The following is a 24,153-nucleotide window of genomic DNA, read 5'->3' as shown; positions in this document are numbered from 1 at the left end:
TTTTTCTTTTAAGTCCATGTTTATTTTAGTGTATGGTTTGTTGAGCAAGTAGAGGATTTTTGTTTGGTTATCTGGGACGTGGAGGAAAGAGGATTTTTTAATTTTAATTTAATTTTTAATTTCAAATGTCTTTTGGTGTTTGGTTGCCGAGGAAGTAATAATTTTTTTTGTTTGGTCATCCTTAGAAGTGGAACCAAGGAAGAGAGTGAATTTTTTTTCCTTTTGGTTTCATTTTGTGTGTGTTTGGATTTTTGAGGGAGTTGGGAGTCTTTGCTTTACTTGTCCAGTTTGAGGAGGAAGATAATAAAAAATTGATTTGTTTAATTTCATTTTTTTTTTTTGGTGATGAGGTTACTAAAGAAAGTGGACAAAAGGAATAGATTGCAGATTTTGATTTGGAAGTAAGAAACTTAGTTTAATAGTGTATTTGTTTGTTTTTGGGTTGGGATTCATGGATTTTTTTTTTCCCATGTCAATGATGGTTTGAGCATCTTTGTCTTTTTTCTTTCCTCTTCTTACTTCTTCTTTGTGTACACGAAAGTTGGCCCAACAGAGTGCTTTCGCCGTTGGTTCTCTTGCTCACTGGATACTGCAGTCCAGCTTGTCTGATTTAGGCTGAATGTCTGATTTATGGGGGTTGGTATCTTTTGTTGTTTTTAGTTAAGAATTTTGTTGATTAGTTTTCATTGTTGTCTGTGTATGAGAATATGATTGTAATCTTGATAATTGTTTGTTTTCCCTTCCTGCCAACCTCTCTCCCAAGGCATAGAGAGAGAGAGAGGCATAGTTTTCATTGTTATGAGTATAGATCTGGGTTCATTATAGTTTGTTTGGACTCTCTCTCTTTGTGGTAAGCTCTAAGTGGATTTTATCCATAAGTTTTTTGCTTGTGCATGTTGTTGCTCAAATGACTCTGCATGTCTTGTTGCAGCTCATAGATGTCCAATCATGTCTTGGTGCATGACTGAGTTTGATCCTAGTTTGTTTTGAAATCATGTTTTTTTGTTTTGATGCATACTTATTTTGAAAGTGTCTAATTTTCCTTGTCTAAAGATCATAAGAGAATCTCTTTCTCAAGATGATGTATTTTATTGAAATAGAACAAAAAAATCACCACTTGCTCGACAAACAAACACCAAAAAACATTTTAATTTAAAAATAGAAATAAAATAAAAAAATCCCCTTATTTTGAATTTCTAGACAGCCAAACAAAAATGCCCTACTTGCTCAACAAACCATACACCAAAAATAAACATGGAATTAAAAGAAAAACAAATCTAACCTAAGAAAAGAGAGGCGAGGTTTGAAGACAGGTGGTATGAGGAGAAGGGATTTTTGATTGAGCAATGAGAGGAAAGAGAGCGACTAGCTTGAGGCAAACCTTAATTTCTAATTGACCCATCACTGACCCATTTTCACGACGACCCAAATTTTGATGATCAAGTACAAATTGCATCATAATCTTTCAAATGTTGTGGAAGAGGAGTTGTCAAACTGAAAAAATCCATTTTATGAAAAACAAAATTCCATAAAATAAATTCTTCAACTAATGTTTCTAAGCCAATGACCCTCTATCATTTTTTTTTTAAATGGACAAAACCATGATTAAGGTTTTGAATTTAGGTACTCTAGTTCCCATAAATGGACAAATGACAAAAACTATGATTTTAAATTTAAGTTTAAACCCCTGCTTTGTGGCTTTCTGCCCCTTAATATATTTGCGCTCACTTATCTAAAAAAAAAAAAAATTTAAGTTTAAACCCCACTTAATAATCATGATTTTAAAGCTTAAATTCAAAATTGTGGTAACCAATTATGATTTTAAGATTAAACCTTAGAGAGATAATCAACATAATAATTTTATTATATTAATTTTTTAAAATAATATTAAATCAATATATTTTATATAAAATTAGAAATACTCAAACTTTTAAAAAGTCAAAATTAAAATTTTGCAAAAAAAATTTAAAATGTCTAAAAATTACATTTAAAAAACGTTATATACAAAATAAATTCTTTGATTTCATTTGTTAAAAATTTTAAAAAACAATCTAAAGTTAGTAACCCCTTATATATTTATAAATAGAATATAAATAATTAATATAATAATTTTAATACTAAATTTGTTTTAACAAAAATATAATAAAATATTTGTCAAATAAAACAACAAAACTTTATAAAAATAAATTAAATTCAAAATCGTAGTTGGTCGCTACGATTTTGTGAGGTTTTAAAAAACAAAAAAATAAAAATAAAAATCTCATGCCAAGTAAGTCATGTGGTTATTAGTTTAGAGGCCACGTTTGTTAGTTTGGGAATTAGTTTGTAAGAGAATTTATGCTATGAATTTATTTTTAAAAATGCATTATTTTGAAGAGTGACATCAAGATATAACTCAGTAGCTTTGAATCCAAATCCATACCATCATCTTGTATTGCAATTTTTCTTCTTCTTCTTTCTTTTAGTTCATTACTCATTCAATAAATAATACTTTTCTAATCTTTAATTTTAAGATGTACAAAAAAAAAAATACAAAAAATATTATGACATCAATTTAATATCATATAATTTACACTATTCAAATATTTGATAAAATCTAAATCATTGAATAAAAGTACAAATATATGAGATATATACAAAATAATGAAATTAAAATATAAATAAATAGAAGGTACAAAACAATAAATCTATATACAAAACAAAGTACCTCTTCAATTCAATATCCAAAAGGGCCTCTTTGATTGATTAGAATAACCTAAAAACATAAAAATTATGTATTTAACATTATACTTTTATGCATATTTAATGCATGTTTTGTTTCTGATAAAAAAAAGGGGAAAAAAGTGCCTATTTAACATTATAATAACCTTGAATGTTCAATGGGGTCATTTTTTACACCCACTGCAGTTCATCAGCATTAAATTTCTTATTATATAAACCATATTTGGATTAATTTAAACTGGAAAAAGAGATGTCTATGATGTAACCATGAAAAGATGTTATTGTTTTTAAACAGATAGTATTTGTTGTCCCTATCGAACCTTGTACCTGCAACCTCCTATGTGTAGTGTGTATTATGTATATTTTTTCTCTTTGATTGATGGAGAGTTACTGGTACTTCTATGCATTTTTACTTCTTTGCAACCTACTCTGTTGGCATAAACAAACTACATGCTTTTGGAAGTTCTGATTTGATCCAAATTGCACCATTTATATAGGATGCTTCGTAATATCAAATTGTGCAATTTTTTCAGTTTTTAATTTGTGTTTGCACTGCTTTAAGTTTTATCGTCTTAAGGAGATTTGGGATTTTTTATAACTATTTTCATTTGTTATTTCATTAAGTTGCATCAATTGTATTTTTGTTTTCAGTTGCTTTTCATATAGCATGGCGGATCAGTACTCTTGTGAAGGTTCTAGTTTGAGCCCAGTTTCTGGAGACTGCTCGGAATCTACTGTTGAGCTCAATGTCAAGACTTTAGATTCACGGATCCACAGCTTTCATGTGGATAAAAATGTAATGCACTTGGCTCTTTCAAGGCGCCCTGCTAATTTGTACCTATTCATGTTTATGTTTTGAACAATGCTAACAATTCCTAATTTATATCCTGGTTTTCATGGAACATTTCTTTAAATCAAATGGGTTAACTAGACCAAGTTTGCAGGCTTCAACAATGTCAAAGCCGTATTTATTTTTGTGTTTGTAACTTCTATCAATCAATTCCAACCCCTTTACCTGATCTTTTAACTTTTTCAACTGTATTTTGTCTTTGAGAAATTTCAGTTGCCAGTCTCATTGTTCAAGGAGAAAATAGCGAATGAAATTGGTGTTCCGGTTGAGCAACAACGACTAATTTTTAGAGGAAAGGTCTTAAAGGACGATCAACTTCTTGCTGAGTATCGTATCCCACCATCTCTGAATTCAGACAATTATGTTATTGTGTCTTAGCTTGATTTTGTTGGTTTGTATGTTTTTTTGTCAAATTTTATGTCAGTATTTTGTTTGATTAGTAAAATTATATTGTTTAATTAATTTTTTTAATTCTCATTTTTTTAATTGAAATGGGAAAGATGTAGGTATGTTGATATGTAGAAATAGGAATGCAAACAAGAATATGCTTCATGACAATTGCCCACCTACAAATAAGAATCGTTATTATTGTTATACGATAAGTTATTGTTATATCATATCAACAGTGCATCAGTGAAGTTGAGTTGGTCTAATATGCTATTAAAAAGACATCTTTTTTTGTATGGCATCCTTTTTTGATGTTTATAATATTTACCTATGCACTTGTCAAAAAAAAAAAAAAAAACAAAAGTACTATCAAGATGAATTTGCTTTTGTTAGTTAGTTCTGTCTCCAAGAAAGCATTGCAATTAGCATTGATGAATACCTATGTTCATAACTCATCCATTGTGTTCTATTTAGTGGTCATTTTGATTTTTGCTTGCCATAAGCAAGTAATTGATCACACTATTGTGTTTCATACCATGCATTTGAAGAAATATGTTCCATGGCTTTCATATTGCAAATCCTTAATTATTGATAGATGTGGAAAATGGACATACATTACATTTAGTTGCAAGGGACCCAACCCAATCACAACCTTCATCAGGTCAAAGCTCTGGAGAGACTAATGGGAATAATGGTAGTCGAGGTAATTATCTAAGTTTCTCGTGTAGTGAAATTAGGTTTTTATGTTACTTCATTACTTGAATGAGTGATTTTTATGTGATTTGACAGGAAATGATGCTAATGCTGGTGGCCCTCGTGCTCGTGTTGGGCAAATTTCACATAGTGTAGTGCTTGGGACCTTTAACGTTGGAGAGCAAGCCGAAGGGATTGTACCAGACCTAACTCGGGTGTGTCTTTTGGTCCTTACGTGGTGAATTACTTGAGTTTTGGCTTGTATTTGGTTTTAGGCTTTCAACAAGAAGATTACACTACTTAGTGCAGTGGAAATGCTTTATCATCTGTCACTTCACTCGCAGGTTATTGGGGCAGTTTTGAATTCTTTTGGTATTGGAAGCCAAACCACCAACACTGCTACAGGTGGTGCACAACCAAACACACAGGTGATTTTTGTTGTGAAAAAAAAATTGGTTGTTTTGTTTATTGAAACCAATAATTCATTGATGATATAGAAAAAGTGTAAGATTAGTTGTCCTTTAACTGCATAAAGACAAGAAAAAGCCCCTAATGGTGCCTAAAAACGAAGCCGATGAAACAAAAAGAACAATACAAGGAGGTTATGATCCCCTAATAAAAACCTAGAAGCTAATTGCATCACATTTAATTGAAGTATCTGTTAAATGGTTGGCTGAGTATGAAATCCACTGAAAGAACACTCCAACTGTGGGGACAAATCTAATATCCTGCACGGTAAAGAATACTACTTCTGAGGGCCTTCTCTTTTTTTTTTTAGACACCCAGGATATGATCATCACTGAATCATTGTTAACTAAGAAATTGCTGAGGCCACAAGTATTGGCCCAATCAAGCCTTCCAACAAGTCTAATCCTGAGGCATCTACTGTCTGACCTTGTTGAACAAGCATAAAAAACTCTTAACTGCTCCTTGTTCATGATCTCAGAAATTTCATTGATGCCTAATTATCCTGGATTATATATAGAACAACCACCAAAGTGAAGCTTTGAGCTGCCATGGAGGAAAGTTCCTCAGGATATGGTGTTACAGGTTTTCTCTTTTCAGGTGTTCACCTTTCAGGCAAGCCATTTCCATATCCAACATGATTACACTTAACTGGGTGACCCACTAACTTTGAGGAAACCAACACCCCATGGAGAAAAAAATAATCACATCACATTTCAAAACCAAAGTAAAGCAAGTGTAGCTGTGTGTGAGAGAACCGTACTCCTATTAGATGGTTAAGTCAATTGTACAACACTCAAGGAAAATTCCTCCAAATTATTTATTTTGCACTTTTCCTTGGGGCAACATCCTTGTCGATCTTTCGTTGATAACAAAATCTAGGTAATGAAACGGTTGCTGCTGGACATCTACCATTTGTCAGTCTTAAATTTTCCTTTTGATTAGTTTTCTTAGAGCCACTTCTTTTATATTTTCTTAGTGCAACTCATCTTTTGATTTTTTTTTTTTTACCCTCACACGATTGTCTAATGGCTACAACCCACATACCAATGCTAGTGAGAGTTGCGTATAAATTGGAAGTATCAGTATCTTTTATCCATGGAAGGTTTAGGTTGCATGACACCTATGAGGAGGGAATGTGGTTCAACTCTTATGATGCTTTTTTGGCTTTTTATTATGGCTTCAGCTTCAAATTGTTGTTTTTGTTCTTTTCAGTCCAATGCTCCTGGTCAGGCTTCTCAGGGAATTGAAGTAGATGGGACACATGGTAATGCCAATGATCAGAGACAAGAAGGAAACCAGGCACAGCCTAGTCAACCATTCCAATCTCTGCCTCAAGTTATGCAATTTCCTGTACCAGGAGGTGCAGGACCTGCTCCTCAAATTCAGGTTGTAGTAACATTTCAAATTAATGGTTTTTTTAGATTACTCTTGATTAGCCTTTCTTAATAATTTTTTTCTCTTTGTTTCAGCCAATTCCCGATTCTCTGCACACACTTTCAGAGTTCATGAATCGCATGGGATTGTCGTTGTCACATAATGGTAATAATTTTGAAATGCATTACCTCACTCTGTGGTTGGGAATTTGCCAGCATAACTGTTTCTGGTTAATGCAGTGTATCAGCCAAATTCATCACCCACCAATGCAGATATACCAAGAGTGGAATTACCTTCCAACTCACGAGGACTGCCAACACCCGAAGCATTAAGCATTGTTATGCGTCAGGCAGAGAGGCTTCTCAGTGGCAATGCAGTTGCTGCTCTATCTGTATACACTACTCAGACCACTTCTCTTCACTTCTTGTTTTATTTTGTTTTAGTTTGTTGCTATTTTGGAGTCTTCATGTTCAGTAGCAAAACTGCTTAAAAGATTTTAATATGCATATCAATGTGTGTCTACTGTAATAAATCCTTTCTCATTAGCTGTTTTCAAAATATACAACAAATTCTGGATTATTTTGCTTTTTTTTTTTTCTTTTTTTGTGAAATTTTTGGAAGCTGTTCAAGTTATGTTCTGCACTTTTGTTTTACATATATCATTAGGATTTGGGAATGAGAAAATGGTATTGCATTTAATAGTTATCTACCAATTGGCTTGTAAGAATGGAGGTCGGTAGAATATTATCACAAGGGCCATTAACACATAAGAATTTTCATTAGATTCTACTTCAGCTGGAATTATTCAGCCAAGGGTAACCAAATATGGCATTGTTAAAAATCTTATGTTAATGGTTGCTTATACAAATCTCCCAATTTTAATTGAATTAGAAGGCAATGAATTATCCAAATCCATCTGGGAGAATGTGTTATTATTTGAATCTTGGTTGAAATCCTTGCAATCTCATCACTGTATAGTTTGTGTCATAAGATTTGGAAGTTTAGGGATGTTAAGAGTTGTATTATTTATTTTTTTGATTGGCAGGTATGTGACTGTTGTGAATTGACCAAATAACAAGGTTATTGTAGTCTAATAAGCCTTGAGTAGATTGATTATGTATTAACTCAGAACTCTTATGTATTAGTGTCTCATGATGATGATTTTAAATCATTGGGTTATTGTGCGAGACAAGAGAATGATTTTAAGGCAAGTATCCTTCAGAAAAGAGAATGAAAATGATGAGGTTGAAAAAAAAAATAATGGTAGAAGCCCTGGTAGAGAAAATGCTTGCTACATGGATGGGTTTATCTGATTTGAAGTCTTCTAATGATGATTCTGTGTTTTGACTGGCAACACCATGAAACTGAAATTGACACTTCCTTTGCTCAAATACTACCTGATTTGTGGGTGTGCTGTGCAATCTCTGTTATGGCTACAATTTTTTTTGATCTAAACTGATCTGACATATAGTAGTGATGCTTTGATCATACTTGAAAGAGAAACTGGGATAAAGTACTTGGTGTTTGAAATAAAACATCCAAATTAGGATTGAGGACCTGGTGTTTGAAATAAAAAATTCCAGAATCTTGAATTTCTTTACTTTGAATTCTATTACCTGATTATGTGTTATTCTAATTTGCTGCAACCTTGTAGCACATTGCAGGACGTGTGGAGCAAGAGGGAGCTTCAACTGATCCTACTATAAGGGGTGAAATTCAGACAGAAGCACTGCAAGTAGGGCTTGCAATGCAACATTTAGGTGTGCTCCTTCTAGAGCTTGGTCGTACAATTTTGACATTGCGAATGGGACAGTCTCCTGTATGGTCTTACCTTTATCTATGCTTTATTTAATTTCCTTCTATGATCTTTTTTTGAGCTCTTGTGGAGTTGAGTTATAATTCTTTTGGTGCATATTTCAGGATGAATCTTCTGTGAATGCTGGGCCTGCAGTTTACATATCTCCATCAGGGCCTAATCCTATAATGGTTCAGGTTTGTTAATGATCTAAGAAATCCTATTTTTGGTCATAATTTTAAAGATTTGAGGCTATCTTCTAAATCTTGAATGCATGAACAGGTGAGGCTGTTAGTCATTTCTAAAACAAATAATTGGATATATGTCTGTATCACCAGGGTCTAATTTGTTTGTTTGTTTGGGATGCAAGTTGTAGAAGGATCTTAACATTGAAAGTAGTGTTCGTGATGCTGGTATCCTCCCCTGGAGGTAGGTGCTGGTTCGGTGTCGAGTTGAAGACGTTTGAGATTAGCATAGAGGAGCACAAAGGAAAAGTGCATGGGAAAATCTGTGAAAGAGGCCCTAAGTTTTCTTCATGGATCAGATTTGGAGGGAAAGGTCTGTCCCTACTGTTAGAAGGGGTTGAGTCATGCTGTGGGCTAAAGGAAAGAGCTCCTTTCAGTAAGTTTTGGTCGGAATGAAATAGAGGCTACTGTCTGGAGCTCCGTAGAAATAATGCAGGGCGTTTCTTGTTTTGTGTTGTTAGAGATGCAGAGAACAAGAGATTCTCCTTGGCTTTCCTTGAAGGAAAAGGGCTTGTAGGAGGATGGAAAGTTCTTGCTAGTAAGCTGAGAAGCTTGGGAGTCACTCCCCTGCAGTGGAATGGAGCTCTGATGGAAAACCTCACTACTGCTCAAGCCCCTAGCAGTAGTATAATCAGAGGCTCTTCCTCTCTGCAGGATTGCCCCACGCCGCGTGACGCCGTTTGGATAGAAGCTGAGAAAGAAGCTCTCGTTAGAAACGAGGAGTTGTTGGGCAGGTGCCTTGTGGGCTTTTGGGAGGGAGACTTTGACCGCCTCCCTGACCTTGCTTCCTTCGGGTCGTGGGCAAAAAGCTCCTGGTTCTTGGAAGGGAACCTTTGGCTGTCAAATCTAAGAGAAAATCTCCTGCTTCTGGAATTTGAGTTTGCGGATGAAGCAGAGAGGGTGTTTCAATCAGGAGTAAGACGCTTCAGAGGAAGAAGCTTCTGCCTAGAAAAGTGGAAGCCTTCTGTGGGCTGTTTTGAGGGAGACAGAGGGGACCCGCGCCTTGTTTGGGTCAGAATTCTTGGCCTCCCTCTGCATCTTTGGAGAAGAAGTCTCTTCAGAAAGTTTGGAGACTCTTGCTGAAGGTTCGTGGCTGTGGACGAAAACACAGCCAAGTGTTGGAACCTCAAGTGGGCCAGAATCTTCGTTGAAATCAGAGGATGGAATCACCCAAGCTCGCAGCAGGTTGTAGCTGGTCCCCTTTGCTACGCCTTGCAGCTCTGGTGGGAAGACGAGGCATGCATCTCCATTGTGCTCCCCTCCCATGGAGCCGGTGCTTGGAAGCTCGAGGATGACGAGGCGGCCTTGTCAAGCTCAAGGTGCTTAAAAGGCTGGGAAGATGGGGGAAGGAAGTTTCGACTGGAGTGTTGCTCGAATGAGGTTGGAAGGTTTTTACTCTGCTTTGTGCGAGATTTGGAAGCTAAGAAGTTTTGTCTTGTCGTTCTAGAGGGCAAAGGTTTAGTTAGGGGGTGGTTTTTGTTGGTTAAGAAGTTGAGGGCCCTAAGAGTCTCCACTCCTGCACTAACTAAAGTTTTCTTTGGTCACGGTGCTTCGACCTCTGAAAAGGTTGGGTGTAGTTTCATAAAGTTAAAGGAACTTGTGCAAATGCTACGAGGGTGAAGACAGGGGAATCGGGAGAGACTTTATGGCTGCATTTAAGGGATCAAGAATTTCATTGTAGGGAAGAGTAGTTGAGTCGTTGTTTGGTTGGACGCTTTGGTGACAATCCAGATTCGGTTCCTCCTTTATCATCCTTGAAAGAGTGGGTGTATGCCCGATGGACTCTGAGAGGGGGGGTCTTAAGAATCTCCAAGTTGGGTGGGCCCCTTGTGTTGTTCAAGTTCGAGAATAAATGTGAGGTTGATGTGGTGCTTTTAAGGGGCAATAGATGGTTTAAGGGGAGAGAGGTTCAGCTGCAGAGATGGGGACCTGAAGTGGGTTGTTATTGGAATGGTAGCCTTGCTAAGGAAGTTTGGGTAAGGGTAGTACAATTCCCTCTTCATTTTTGGGGCAGAGAGGTATTTAAGAGGATTGGGGATAGCTATGGGGGTTTTATGGCTATAGATGAAGAAATAGTTGTTTTTTCTCAGCTGCAATAGGCTCGAATCTTGGTGAAAGCCACTGGGAAGGACCTGCCAGGGTCACTGCAGGTGGTGGCCGGTCACACCTGTTTCATGATTTGTCTGTGGTGGGAAGCCCTACCATGGGTTTCTCAGGTGGTGCCAATATCTAAGTGTTGTAGAATCACAGGGCGAGAGGAAAGGGATGAAATTGTGAGTAGCTCACGCGTTGGTGAAAGCATGAGGGATAGGGGTGCAGAAGGTGCAGGTGGTAGGTCGGCTAAGGGTTCTAGAGTTAGAGGTTCTTGGGCTTGGGTTTAGGTCAACTAGCTGTGTGGAGAAAAAGAAAAAAGATGATTTGGGCCCAAGTGTGCAGGTCTAAGAAATGCCCACGGGTAAGGCATGTTGGGTTATGGGCTCTAACCCCTTGAGGCCAATGGAAGTGGGCTGAGTTAAGGGTGTTAAGGGGCTTATTGGGCCTGTGTTTAAAGAGGCCCAATACCCCTTCGTTTTCTTTAGGCGGCTCTTTTCTCCTAGGGCTTCCTCAGAGACCTTCGTGGAAGTAGCAGGGAAGGATCTGAAGGTGTCAGCTGACGAAGACTTGATCGTTGAGGGGTCGCTTTTAGGCCGACCAACGCTCACCAACGAGGCGTTGTTGGCGGAAGCCTTCAGGTACCCCATTTCCCACTTTTACTCTCTTTTTTCTTTGGGGTTTCGGGGAGATTTTTCTTCTTCTCCTTTCTTGGGGCCCGACAAGGCTTTTAGGGTGCGTGAGAGGGCTTCTAGTGGGTTGGAAGGCTCTGAGGCAGCGGACTAGGACCCTCTGTGAGTAGTGTCAACAGAAGCTGCTTTAGTCCTTAATGGCCAAAAGGAGCTTACTTGTGGCTTGATGGACAATGACGTCTCATCTAAGCTTGCGATTGTCTCGATTGGGATGGATTTGGCGAGGCCCCTAGTGGCATTGACTAACTTTCAAGTGGAAATGGGGGAGCAAGTTGAAGGGTGGAACTCTAGTTGCCTCGCTAAGTTCATTCGGTGCCTTGGCATGCTAATAGAAGGATTTGAAGAGGAAATTCTATATCTTGTAAGGAGGATGAAGGGGAGATTGACCAAAAGGGGGAGGATGGGATTTTTAGAAAGGCGAAGTCACTGTCTTCAAATTCTGATAGGGAACTCAAGAAGTTGGAGTGGGCAGTGAGCTATAAAAAAGCTATGATTGATACCATATTGGGCAAATCTGATGGGGCTTTTGTGTCGGGGTGTAAATAAAGATAAGAATGTTATCCTGGAATGTTAGAGGGGTAAATGGCAGGGGTAAAAAGAAGGTAATAAAGTCGGTGATTAAATCTCAGAGGTGTTCGAATTAGTTGGCTTGTTAATAGGGGAGTACTCAATTTCGTGTCGCTTCAAGAACGGTGAGGATGGTGTTTTGTAGGTGTTTACTAGTGTGTATGGACTGGTTTGCAGAAAGGAAATGGAGAACTTTTGGGATGAGCTTGGGGCAATAAGAGGTTTATGGAGTGACCCTTGGTGTGTAGGTGGGGATTTGAACCTGATAAGATTTTCAGAGATGTTAGAGGAGCTAGAGTTGAGGGACATTCCTGTGCAGGGGATCCCTTCGCTTGGAGGGGTGGGATGAATAACCAATCTGCATCTAGATTTGACTGATTTTTAGTGATAGATAATTAGGACAATTTGTTTAATGGGACTGTGTAGGTTGTTTTACCCAGACCGGTTTCTGATCATTTTCCCATTTTGCTCAATGGGGGAGGCTTGAGAACATGTGGTTGGAGGAGGAGGGGCTTAAAGATCTAGTTAAGAATTGGTGGATGAGCTTTAATTTTAATAGGACCTTCTACTTTGTTTTAGATGCAAAATTGAGAGCCTTAAAAGTGGTCTTGAAGGCTTGGAATAAAGAAGTGTTTGGTTTCATTGAGGCTAGAAAGGGAGATGCTCTTAGTCGGGTTGTGTATTGGGATGAGAAGGAGTTCAACCCTGAATCTGGAAGAGTTTGAAGCTAGAAAGAAGGCAAGGGAGTCTTATAAGATGTAGGTACTAAGGGAGGAAATCTCTTAGGGACAAAAATTACGGGAAGTGTGGTTGAAGGACGAGGGGCTTAAAGATCTAGTTAAGAATTGGTGGATGAGCTTTAATTTTAATAGGACCTTCTACTTTGTTTTAGATGAAAATTGAGAGCCTTAAAAGTAGTCTTGAAGGCTTGGAATAAAGAAGTGTTTGGTTTCATTGAGGCTAGAAAGGGAGATGCTCTTAGTCGGGTTGTGTATTGGGATGAGAAGGAGTTTAACCTTGAATCTGGAAGAGTTTGAAGCTAGAAAGAAGGCAAGGGAGTCTTATAAGACGTAGGTACTAAGGGAGGAAATCTCTTAGGGACAAAAATTACGGGAAGTGTGGTTGAAGGAGGGGGATAACAACACAAGATTCTTCCACAAGATGGTGAATGCACACAGTAGAAGAAACTGGTTATCTAAGGTGAAAGTGAATAGTTGTTGGCATAATGAGGAGAATGAAATAAAAGCTAGTGTGGTCGGGGCATTTCATGACCTTTTTGCAGAAGAAGGGGAGTGGAGACCCAGTACTGATGGGTTGTCCTTTGAGGGGTTTGATAGCAGTGAGGTTGAGAGGTTAGAGCTTCCTTTTTCAAAAGAAGAGGTGTTCGTTGCTCTCTTTGATTTGGGCAAGGACAAAGCTCTAGGTCCGGATGGTTACATCATGGTGTTTTGGCTTTTTTGTTGGGATGTTGTGAAGGTAGAGGTGTTGGGTTTTTTTAGGGACTTCCATGAGGAGGACAGATTTGTCAAGTCTTTGAATGCTATTTTCCTAACTTTTGTTCCAAGGAAGGGAGGTGCAGAAGACCTGAAAGATTTTAGGTTTATTAGCCTTGTGGGTAGCCTCTATAAGTTGTTGGCTAATAGACTTAAAAAGGTAATGGACAAAGTGATTATGGATCCCAAAATGCTTTTGTGGAGGCAGACGGATATTAGATGCAGTTTTGATTGCAAATGAAGTTGTGGACTCAAGGTTGAAAAGCAATGAAGGTGGTGTTTTGTGCAAGTTGGATATCAAGAAGGCATACAATCAAGTGAATTGGAAGTTCTTGCTTGCAGTGCTAAGAAAGATGGGCTTTGGAGAGAAATGGATTAAATGGGTAGATTGGTGCATTTCTTCCGTGAAGTTTTCCGTTTTAGTAAATGGATCCCCTTTTGGTTTTTTCCAAAGTTTGAGGGGATTGAGACAAGGAGATCCCTTGTCCCTTTATTTATTCGTGATTGCCATGGAGGTGTTTAACTGTCTCTTGAGGAGGGAAAATAGTGGGGGCTACTTGTCTAGTTAGCGGGTGAGAGGTAAGGGTGGTGATGGGATTTTGATCTCGCCTTTGTTATTTGCTGATGATACTTTGTTGTTTTGTGAGGCGTCGCAAGACCAGATGACTTATCTGGGTTGGCTTCTTATGTGGTTTGAGGCTAGTTCGGGTTTGAGAATCAATTTGGAGAAAAGTGAGCTAATTCCGATGGGTAGATGACTTGGCCTTGGAGTTGGGGTGTAAAGTGGGTGGTCCTCCCTTCCCGCAATTTGGGTCTTCCTTTGGGGGCTCCCTTCAAATCTATGGCGGTTTGGGATGATGTTGAAGAGAGATTTTGAAAAAGGCTAGCCATGTGGAAAAGACAGTATATCTCAAAGGGAAGGAGACTCACTTAAATTTGGAGCACTCCATCTAGTATGTCAATCTATTTCATGTCTCTCTTTTGCATGCCAAGACAAGTTGAGGTTGAGATTGGAGAAGATTCAGAGGGACTTTCTTTGGGGTGGTGAGGCTCTTGTGCAGAAACCGCATTTTGCAAGGTGGAAAATGGTTTTTTTGAAAAAAGGAAAGGTGGATTGGGTGTGAGAAATCTTCCTGCAATGAACAAAGCTCTCTTGTGCAAGTGGAGCTGGCGGTATGCCAATGAAAGAGAGACCCTTTGGAAGCAAGCCATCAATCAAAAGTATGGAGAAGATGATGGGGGTTCCCATGAGGTGAGTGAGAGGATTGGTGTGGGGTTGTGGAAAGCTATTAGGAAGGAGTGGGATAATTTGAGTAGCAAGTTAGCCTTCCAAGTGGGCAATGGGCAGAGAGTGAGATTCTAGAGGGGCAAGTAGTATGGTGATGAGCCATTATGTGAGTCATTCCCTTCCTTATTTACCCTTTCTTCGAGTAAGGGACAAGTGGTGGCGGATGTTTGGAACCTTGAAGGTGAAAGGGGTGGATAGACCCCTCTTTTCTCTAAGGCCTTTAATGATTGGGAGTTAGATTTGGTGGAACGTTTTCTGCAATAGATTCAAGCAATTAGGGTTCACAAGGATGTGGATGATAAAGTGATTTGGATAGCTTCAAGGTGTGGGGCCTTTTTGGTCAAATCTCTCTATTTTATTTTGAGCCTAGAGATTCTCCTTTATTCCCTGGTGGTAGCATTTGGGGATCATGCGCGCCACCTAAGGTGGCTTTCTTCGCTTTGGGATACATCTTAGGGAAAGTCTTAACTCTAGACTAGATTCAACAGAGGGGGCACTATTTAGCAAATAGATGTTTCCTTTGCCCCTTTGAAATAAAGAGTTGATCACCTTTCTTCTTCACCATGCAAAGGCTTGGGTTCTTTGGAATCTTCTTTTTTTCCCTCTTTGGTGTGTCTTAGGTTCTCTCCTGTTCTGTGAAGGATACTCTTCTTTTGGTGGCATGGGTCGTTCGTGGGTGAAGTTCGTAAAAAGGCTTGGTAAGCGGCCCCTTTATGTATATTTTGGACAGTGCGGAAGGAACATGTTAGCGTTTGACAATAAGGAGTTATCGATCCAAAGATTGAAAAATTCTTTTGTATGTAATGTGTGGTCTTGGTCTAGGCTGTCTATAGATATGAACCCTATTTCTCTTGTTAGTTTCATTGATTGGTTAGGCTCTTAGTTAGGGCAGGTGATGTTTTTTGCTTCTTTCCCTCCTCTGGGTTGAACCTTTAAGCTTTTACTGTATGCTTCCTATATATTATGAGGGCATTGCTATTGGTGTCTCCTCTTTACTTTATATACAACTTTTCTTTACCTATAAAAAAAATGCTTAGCTTTTCTTATTATATCCATTTCAGCTATTACTGAATATTTGGTATCTAAACCTTATGGATTGTTGATACACTTGCATGGTAGTTTGTTAATGTTCTTCATTTGCTTATTTTATGATGTAAATAGATCCCTTATTTGGACAATACACATCCCCATTGACCGAGTCTAATAATTAACCTAATTAGATATTTTGCATATACACATTTTTGTCTGTTTCCTTGTCAATGAAATCATTTGTGAACATTCTTATGATAAGTGTAACTGTTTATAGACATTGAGTTGCAACCATGTCTATTGCTCATGATATTGTTTGTTGCAGCCCTTTCCTCTTCAAACCAGCTCTTTCTTTGGTGGTTCAACTGTTCCTCAATCAAATCCTCCTGCTGGTCCTGGAAATGCGCCAAGGCATATAAACATTCACATACATGCTGGTGAGGATAAAATATCATTCACCCATACAGTTGACCTTCTTACATGATTCAATTAATTGACATTGTTCATTATCAGGCACATCACTTCCACCTATTGTTTCAGCAGCTGGTACCAGGGCAGGAAATGGGGATGGAATGCAGGGAGAACGTGCTAATGGAAATGTTTCAGGTAATTTTAAATGAACAAGAGTACTGCCTCCTAGAAATATCATTGTTGCAGCTGTCCCATCATGTTCCATTGATATTGTGTTTTCCACTGCAGCACAATCAGGTGCTTCTATTTCACAGGCACCTTCCGACTCTGGTGCACTATCCTCCGTTATAGCTGAAGTCAATTCACGGATCAGAAATTTGGTTGATAACATGCGGGGGGGAAACCAGGTTCCATCAGGTGGTTTGACATTGAATGTTCAGTCCATCCTAAATATAGCTTTACTATGATCCGCTGAGCAGCTATTTTATGCGAGCAGGCCAAGCAGGGAGTTCAACTGTTCAGAATATGTCTACTGGATCTGGTCCTGGTAATGATGTAGGGAGTGATCAGCTGAAAAACATGGCAGTCGCAGGAGCCGGGGAAACCAGCCTACCCTCAGACACATGCATCCCTGGAACTGATGGTCATACGGTATGATCTGTTGAAAAACTCAGATCATACATACATGCTGTTTGTTGATTTTTATTGGCTGGAAACTAAAACTGATTTACTGATTATTACCAGTCACAACCTGAACACCACCAAATGAATAATAATCAGGATAAAAGAGGTGTTTCACAGTCAAAAGATGTACCATCAACTTGTGCTGTTGAAGGCTCTTTTAGCTGCTCAAGTGGAAGTGATGAAGCTACAAGTGGTCCAGCAGATGCTTCAGATGATGCTCCAAGATCAAGCCAGAGGCAGGATATTCCTGAGGAAGCCAAAGCTGTTCCACTTGGATTAGGGATGGGAGGTTTGCAACTTAAGGTGAGGTATATTATTTTTGGTGAGGTATATTATTTTTGTTTCTTTACTATATATCTTTGAATTTACTAGAAGGGGGTGCTCACACTTCAGATGAGGATACTGACCTGTTTTCCTAGGAATGTGAGGCTTTCCGTAAATGAATAATTTCCATAAGTGCCCTTCATGTTATCTTGGGAAAAGTGGCAATTTTGGTTCATTAATTGCCTTAAAAGGGAGGGTTATTTACCTTTCTATAGCAGTATAAGTATTGTACATATGCTTTTCAACAAACCTTATTGCTTATCTTGTTAGCCAAATAGGTTGTTTCAGTTTTGCAATGAAGCTGTATAAACCTTCTATTTTGACTTTCTAAGTTACATGATGAAACATGGTCTCCTTGAGGCACTGAGTGGTGGGCTATTTTAGTAGTAGAATTGTTATTATGGCCATATAATTGAGAGAGCCACAATTTCTGCTTTTGTTTCTTGTAAGTGTACATGGGCCTTGAATTGTTTATATTTGAACTGCATGGAAGTAGGAAAGGAATGAATTACCTTTCTTTTAATAGTGGTACAGTAATTCTGGTAGTGATAGATCAGTTATGTAGATTACTATTTTTAGATTGTTTCTTATGTCTTATTGATTATTATATATTGCTATTTTCTTATATACATAAAATTGTGTGCTGAGCAGCTAAACAGCACTTTTATTTGTTGAAGATCTCTTACAAATAAAATTGAAGATTTCTTATTTGAACTCTTTTGGTTCCTTTTTATTCTATGGCCCATCATTGGTTACTAAAGTTGTCTTTGATTAAGCAGAAGCGTAGTAAGCAGCCAAAATCACAAGGCAAGAACAATGATTGTGGAACTTCTAGTGTTCCTTCTGTCAATCAGAATCAAGGCACTATGACAAGTGCCCAGCAGGTTTTGCAGTCTCTTGCCTCTCGTGGTTCGACAGCAAATAGGACGGATGCAAATTGCCCACCCTCGCAGTTTCTTTCTTCTCGTAGTTTCACAGCAAATAGGATGGATGTTAATCGCCCACCCTCACACTTTCTTGCCTCTCGTAGTTTCACAGCAAATAGGATGGATGCAAGTGGTCCACCCTCAGGGCAACCATTGCATGTCCTTGGCCAGGTCAGGGAGGGTATGTCATCAGGAGGTCAAGGTATTGATGCAAATTTGGTTTTTTTAATTATCTCATGTTCTCCACAATCCTGGTTTAAGTGGTTTTTGTTCAGGGCTTGCAGAGCAGTCTGGGGCTGGTTCTCCTGATGTCTTGAGTAATATGCTGCAACAACTCTCTCAAAACCCATTAATGATGAATACAGTCAATCAAATCGCTCAACAGGTTGATGGCCAAGAACTTGAAAGCATGTTTTCTGGGCTAGGGAGAGGCCAAGGTGGAGGCATTGATCTGTCAAGGATGGTTCAACAAATGATGCCAATTGTTAGTCGCGCTCTCAGCAGTGGGCCAAACCGTGGAGAACTATTCCATGGTGTAGGATCTGAGCCCCAGCCACAGCACAGTGAGAGAAGGCCTAGCAGAGGTGACAAACCAGATGTTCAAAATTCTCAGGTTTGGATGCCTTGTTGGTCAAAAATTTCAGGTTCTCCGATGATTATTGATTACTTCAGTGAGTTATTAAATGAGCTGTTTTATGAATAAGCAACTTTATGGGCAGATTCATAACACAATTGCATTCAGGTTGGTTTAAATATAATAATTTTTTCATCATATAAGTAATTCAAACATTAAAAATATCTACCCTCCATGAAATTCAGTGAGAGTGCATGATTTAAATGATGATGAGGATAATAATAATAATTTAACAACATTATGTAGTTGTTCAAGGCTGGAATCTGAGGGAACTTCATCTTTGAAGTCTACAAGAGTGCATTGAATGTCTCTGGATGGAGCAAAATCTTGTAAATAACTGTGGCAAGTTGACGAGTGAACTGTTTTCTAAATAAGCAAAGCTTATGGGCATATTGATAACGAAATTGCATTTGGGGTGGTTTAGGTACTCTTCCATTTGGCAGTAGGGGTGATGGAATTTCTCCATCAGTTTAAGAGTAACCTGAACATAAAAATATCTACTCTCCATGAATTTCAGTAAGAGTATAGGGCTTAAAGGATAGTAATGGGTATAATATTAATAACAATTTAATATCCGTCAGGGTAGCCCAATTGGTCAATTTGAACGCTGGGAAGTGTAGTCCTAGTAAGTGGCACATGATCCTGGGTTCGAATCCTATCACTGATGATACCTTGAATTTAGCTGGTACTGGTTGTTGCGGGGCGGTTAGCACCCCGAGGTTTGGGTCCCCATGGAAAGTCCTAAGGGTTTGTCCATGAAAGGTTCCTCGGTTATAAAAAAAAAATATTAATAACAATTTAACAAGTCATCCAGTTGTGCAAAGCTGGAATCTGAGAGAACTTCATCTTCGGAAGTTAAGAAGAGTTCTTTTGATGCATTAAGCATCTTTTAGTGGACCAAAGTCCTGTAAGTACCCTTTTTAAATCACTGTAAAGGGAAAAGACAATCAAATCAGGTTTCATTACAACCTGATGATATAGAACCTATTTGTTGTGTGCTTCTATGCTATAAACTGGAATTCAGTGACCATTGTATTCGCTTTCTTTTGTATATATTCCTCGGGTTCCAAAATCTTTTCTGTATCTACTTTGACCATGGTTGTCCCTTGTTAGGAGAATTAGAATTCCTAAATTATAGCTCTTTTATTTCGTGCATCACAGTTTGGTTGATCATGGTGAGTTTTGAGAAATGATAAAATCTAAAGTTAGGCTTCATGATTTAGCCCTACCAGTTTTGAAATTCTTTACTACATTATCTTTGATAAGCACGCATACTACGCTTGATCTTTGCAAAAGGCTGACAAAATGTATGGAAAGGCTAACACTTAGCAAAGTTGTACAGAAGTAAAAATACTGGGAAGATGTAATGGCTGGATCTCCTTTGTGTTGATGCAAAAGTGGCCTCTCACTAAGCGACATTTCCTGTTAGGGTTGAAAATTTCTTTCTTTTGTGTTGCAGTACCTGAATGCAAACCTATTATGTGAAAGCCATTTGTTGTAGATTTTTGTGCTTTCTTGTTCATATCACTGTTGATCTCATGCTCATGAGCTGATAAGTTTTAGGACCTTTTTTTGCTATGCCATCTGCTGTGATAATTGTTTTCCTTTCCTTTGTCCTTTAGACTGACCTTCGAGAAGTAGCTGAAAGCATTGAACGCCAAATTCCACCCCAAGATATTTTCCGCTCTGTAGCTGAAAATGCAGTTCAACTATATGCTAATGGAACTGGTCCAGAGGGGTTGTTGGATGTGTTGTGTAGTGATGAACATCTTGCCACAGTAAGTATCCTACTTCATGTTAATTGCTCTAAGTATCAATGCTTGCGCATGAATCTGCATGAAATGTCCTCTTTAGTGCGTTCTATACATTCAATTTTATGTTGGCACACATACTCAGATACTTTGGCTGGTGCAGGAGTTTATGGAGGTGCTGCAGCGTGATGTATGCAACCGACTGCATGGGAAATCTGGGGCTAAGGACTGAGTTTGATCTTTTTGTGTTGTGGATGATTTGTATTCAGCATTAAGTTTGGAGGGGTGAGTTTTGCTGAACTTTTTTGGCTATGCTGAAGTCACTTTTAGCTTCTTTGCTTGTTAAATCGTACACCCTTGTACAAATGGTTTCTATAATAGTTTCTGTACTATTCAAATAGATTTATTATTTGTTCATTTAGTTGTATCACTTGAGTTATTCTGTAGAATGCATGGCTTGATAGCATTTATTTGTGCAACAGTGAAATCGATCTTTTTAGGGGGGTAGACATTGGTGTTTCTACATTATTTATCTTTTGGTCCATTATTTTTTTGTGGGAACTTCAAAATTTCTCCTCCACAGTTGAGACTTTTCAGATGACTTGAACATTTTATCGTTTTTTCCTTTTTCTAAGTATAAAATTATGTTCCGAGCCCTAAGGATAGGATAAGTCGATTGAACAAATCATTGTTCGCCATTTGAGGAGCCTAAATTAGAACGCCCATGGGGAGGTAAAAAAAGGACTTGTCCAAATCAGTGTTAAAATTATTTGTACATTTGGTATTTATTAAGAGTCAAATTGTGTTTGATGAAAATTTTGTCACAACCTTGAGGACCGCTCATGGTCATAGTGGATATAACGTAACAATAAAATTAGTTCGGGTAAAGTGACTCCGATTGAAAGAGATGTATATATATGCCTCAAAAGCCTTCCTATTTTTCCTTATAAAACCATCGTAACAAAAATAAATAAGGATTGGTAACAGTAAATTTGGTTCTTTTGAATAATGGTGTAGTGAGTTTGATTGCAAATATATATATATTAAAAAGAAGGGTCTTGCTACGGTACCGAAAAGTGCTTTTCGGTACCATACCCACTTTTTGGGCCAATAAGATCAAGACACGTGGCATTCAAAAAATAATAAAAAATTATACACAACCAATTCTTCAGGTCACCCAACCGGTTGCCATGGGAATTAATCCCATGCAACACACATTTTTACATTCATTACAATAACCAATTAAAAATTTCTGTTTAATGTAATTATTTTGTTTGGTGAATTTTTTTTATGAAACAGAAAATAAAGAGAAATTTGAAAAAATAAATTACAGTTTATTTAATTTTGTACTATAAAGTGATTAAACCCACATAAAAATTTAATTTAAAATAAATAAATAAAATTATAAAGAATTTGGTGATATAATTTAGAAATTAAGGAAAAGTAATTTAATTTATTAAATAAAGAAATTTTTGAAAAATAAATTACAGTTTTTTTATTTTTGTACTATAAAGTGATTAAACCCCACATAAAAATTAAATTTAAAATAAATAAAAAATTATAAAGAATTTGGTGATATAATTTAGAAATTAAGGAATAGTAAATTTAATTTATTTTAACATCAAATAATTTGTTGACAAAAATTTGACGAATATTTGAAGTGTGAAAAGCAATATAATTGGTTTATGAAGTTAAAAAAATAGGAAAACTAGAACTAAATTTTATAAATATATATTAAATGAAAATTAATTTAGTTGTGTACTATTATTAATTGAGAATATATGATTAAATTATTTCTTAGCTTTTCAAAAAAATTGGTTGAAATATTGAAATACGAAAAAGGTATAATTACTAACAATATGGAAATCCAAACCCTCACATATTTTTTCGGTAAATTTCTATTTTGAATTTTTTGATCCATTTCACACCCTCAAAATGTACTGAAATTTTGAGTATTTTTTGGATTTAGATTTTTCCGGAAATCATTTGACCACCTTCTAAGTGTAATGAACTTATTTAAACAATATCCAAGTCATATTAAGTTCCAAAAAAGTTTAAAAACTTCAAACAAGTGGAGAATCTAGAGGGTACGAAGCATATGAGAATTCCTCACATTCTTCGTACCCTTGTGAATTTTTTAGTATTTTTGGATTTGGATTTTTCCGGATATCATTTAATCACCTACCAAGTGTAACAAACTAATTTAAACAACATCCAAGTCATATGACATCCCAAAATATTTTTAAAAGTTCAAAGAAGTGGAGATTTGGGATGGTACGAACAATGTAAGGATTCCTCACATTCTTCGTACCATTGTGAATTTTTGAGTATTTTAGGATTTGGATTTTTCCGGAAATCGTTTCACCACCTCCTATGTGTAAGGAACCTATTTAAACAATATCCAAGTCATATGATGTCCCAAAAAATTTTAAAAACTTCAAACAAGTGTAGAATTGGAAGGGTACGAAAAATGTGAGGATTCATCACATTCTTCGTACCCTTTTGAAATTTTTAGTATTTTTGGATTTCGATTTTTCCGGATATCATTTGACCACCTTCTCAGTGTAACAAACCTATTTAAACAACCTCCAAGCCATAGGATGGCCACAAAATTCTCAAAAGTCCAAAGAAGTGGAGATTTGGGAGGGTACGAACAATGTGAGGATTCCTCACATTCTTCGTACCCTTGTGAATTTTTTAGTATTTTTGCATTTCGATTTTTCCGGAAATCATTCGACCACCTTCTAAGTGTAAGGAACCTATTTAAATAACATCCAAGCCATATGATGCTCCAAAAAAATTTAAAAACTCCAAACAAGAGGAGATTTGGGAGGGTACGAAGAATGTGAGGATTCCTCACATTCTTCGTACCCTTGTGAATTTTTAAGTATTTTTGCATTTCGATTTTTCCGGATATCATTTGATCACCTTCTAAGTGTAACGAACCTATTTAAACAACATCCAAGCCATATGATGCCCCAAAAATTTTAAAAACTCCAAACAAGTGGAGATTTGGGAGGGTACGAACAATGTGAGGATTCCTCACATTCTTCGTACCCTTGTGAATTATTTAGTATTTTTGGATTTCGATTTTTCCGGATATCATTTGACCACCTTCTAAGTGTAACGAACCTATTTAAACAACATCCAAGCCATATGATGCCCCAAAAAATTTTAAAAACTCCAAAGAATTGGAGATTTGGGAGGGTACGAAGAATGTGAGGATTCCTCACATTCTTCGTACCCTTGTGAATTTTTAAGTATTTTTGCATTTTGACTTTTCCGGAAATCATTTGACCACCTTCTAAGTGTAAAAAACCTATTTAAACAACATCCAAGCCATATGATGCTCCAAAAAAATTTAAAAACTCCAAACAAGAGGAGATTTGGGAGGGTACGAAGAATGTGAGGATTCCTCACATTCTTCGTACCCTTGTGAATTATTTAGTATTTTTGGATTTCGATTTTTCCGGATACCATTTGACCACCTTCTAAGTGTAACAAACCTATTTAAACAACATCCAAGCCATATGATGCCCCAAAAAATTTTAAAAACTCCAAAGAATTGGAGATTTGGGAGGGTACGAAGAATGTGAGGATTCCTCACATTCTTCGTACCCTTGTGAATTATTTAGTATTTTTGGATTTCGATTTTTCCGGATATCATTTGATCACCTTCTAAGTGTAACGAACCTATTTAAACAACATCCAAGCCATATGATGCCCCAAA

The 24,153-nt window shown here is 37.3% G+C and overlaps 1 protein-coding gene across 5 annotated transcripts; it reads left to right on the top strand.

Moving 5' to 3' along the window:
• The first annotated feature begins 509 nt into the window (after positions 1–509).
• LOC117921438 (ubiquitin-like domain-containing protein CIP73) lies at positions 510–20,872 on the top strand. 5 transcript variants are annotated; one of them, XM_034839285.1, is made up of 20 exons: positions 510–636; positions 3,373–3,517; positions 3,785–3,902; positions 4,554–4,661; positions 4,748–4,866; positions 4,996–5,079; positions 6,332–6,508; positions 6,589–6,658; positions 6,733–6,884; positions 8,148–8,312; positions 8,414–8,485; positions 16,019–16,130; positions 16,237–16,299; positions 16,393–16,521; positions 16,601–16,755; positions 16,849–17,091; positions 17,892–18,240; positions 18,314–18,651; positions 20,295–20,450; positions 20,587–20,872. In XM_034839285.1, the coding sequence occupies exons 1-20, from the start codon at positions 620–622 to the stop codon at positions 20,653–20,655; spliced, it is 2,841 nt and encodes a 946-aa protein (XP_034695176.1). In that variant the 5' UTR covers positions 510–619; the 3' UTR covers positions 20,656–20,872. The 5 variants fall into 5 exon arrangements, with proteins under 5 accessions (XP_034695176.1, XP_034695178.1, XP_034695175.1 ...); XM_034839287.1 differs by having other exon boundaries at positions 16,207–16,299; positions 16,885–17,091; XM_034839284.1 differs by having other exon boundaries at positions 511–636; positions 16,207–16,299; positions 18,323–18,651.
• The last annotated feature ends 3,281 nt before the right edge of the window (positions 20,873–24,153 follow it).

Source organism: Vitis riparia, chromosome 9 (genome assembly GCF_004353265.1).
Source record: "Vitis riparia cultivar Riparia Gloire de Montpellier isolate 1030 chromosome 9, EGFV_Vit.rip_1.0, whole genome shotgun sequence".
Taxonomy (NCBI): Eukaryota; Viridiplantae; Streptophyta; class Magnoliopsida; order Vitales; family Vitaceae; genus Vitis; species Vitis riparia.
Note: the sequence above shows the minus strand (reverse complement) of the source record. Positions and strands in the feature narration are given on the sequence as shown.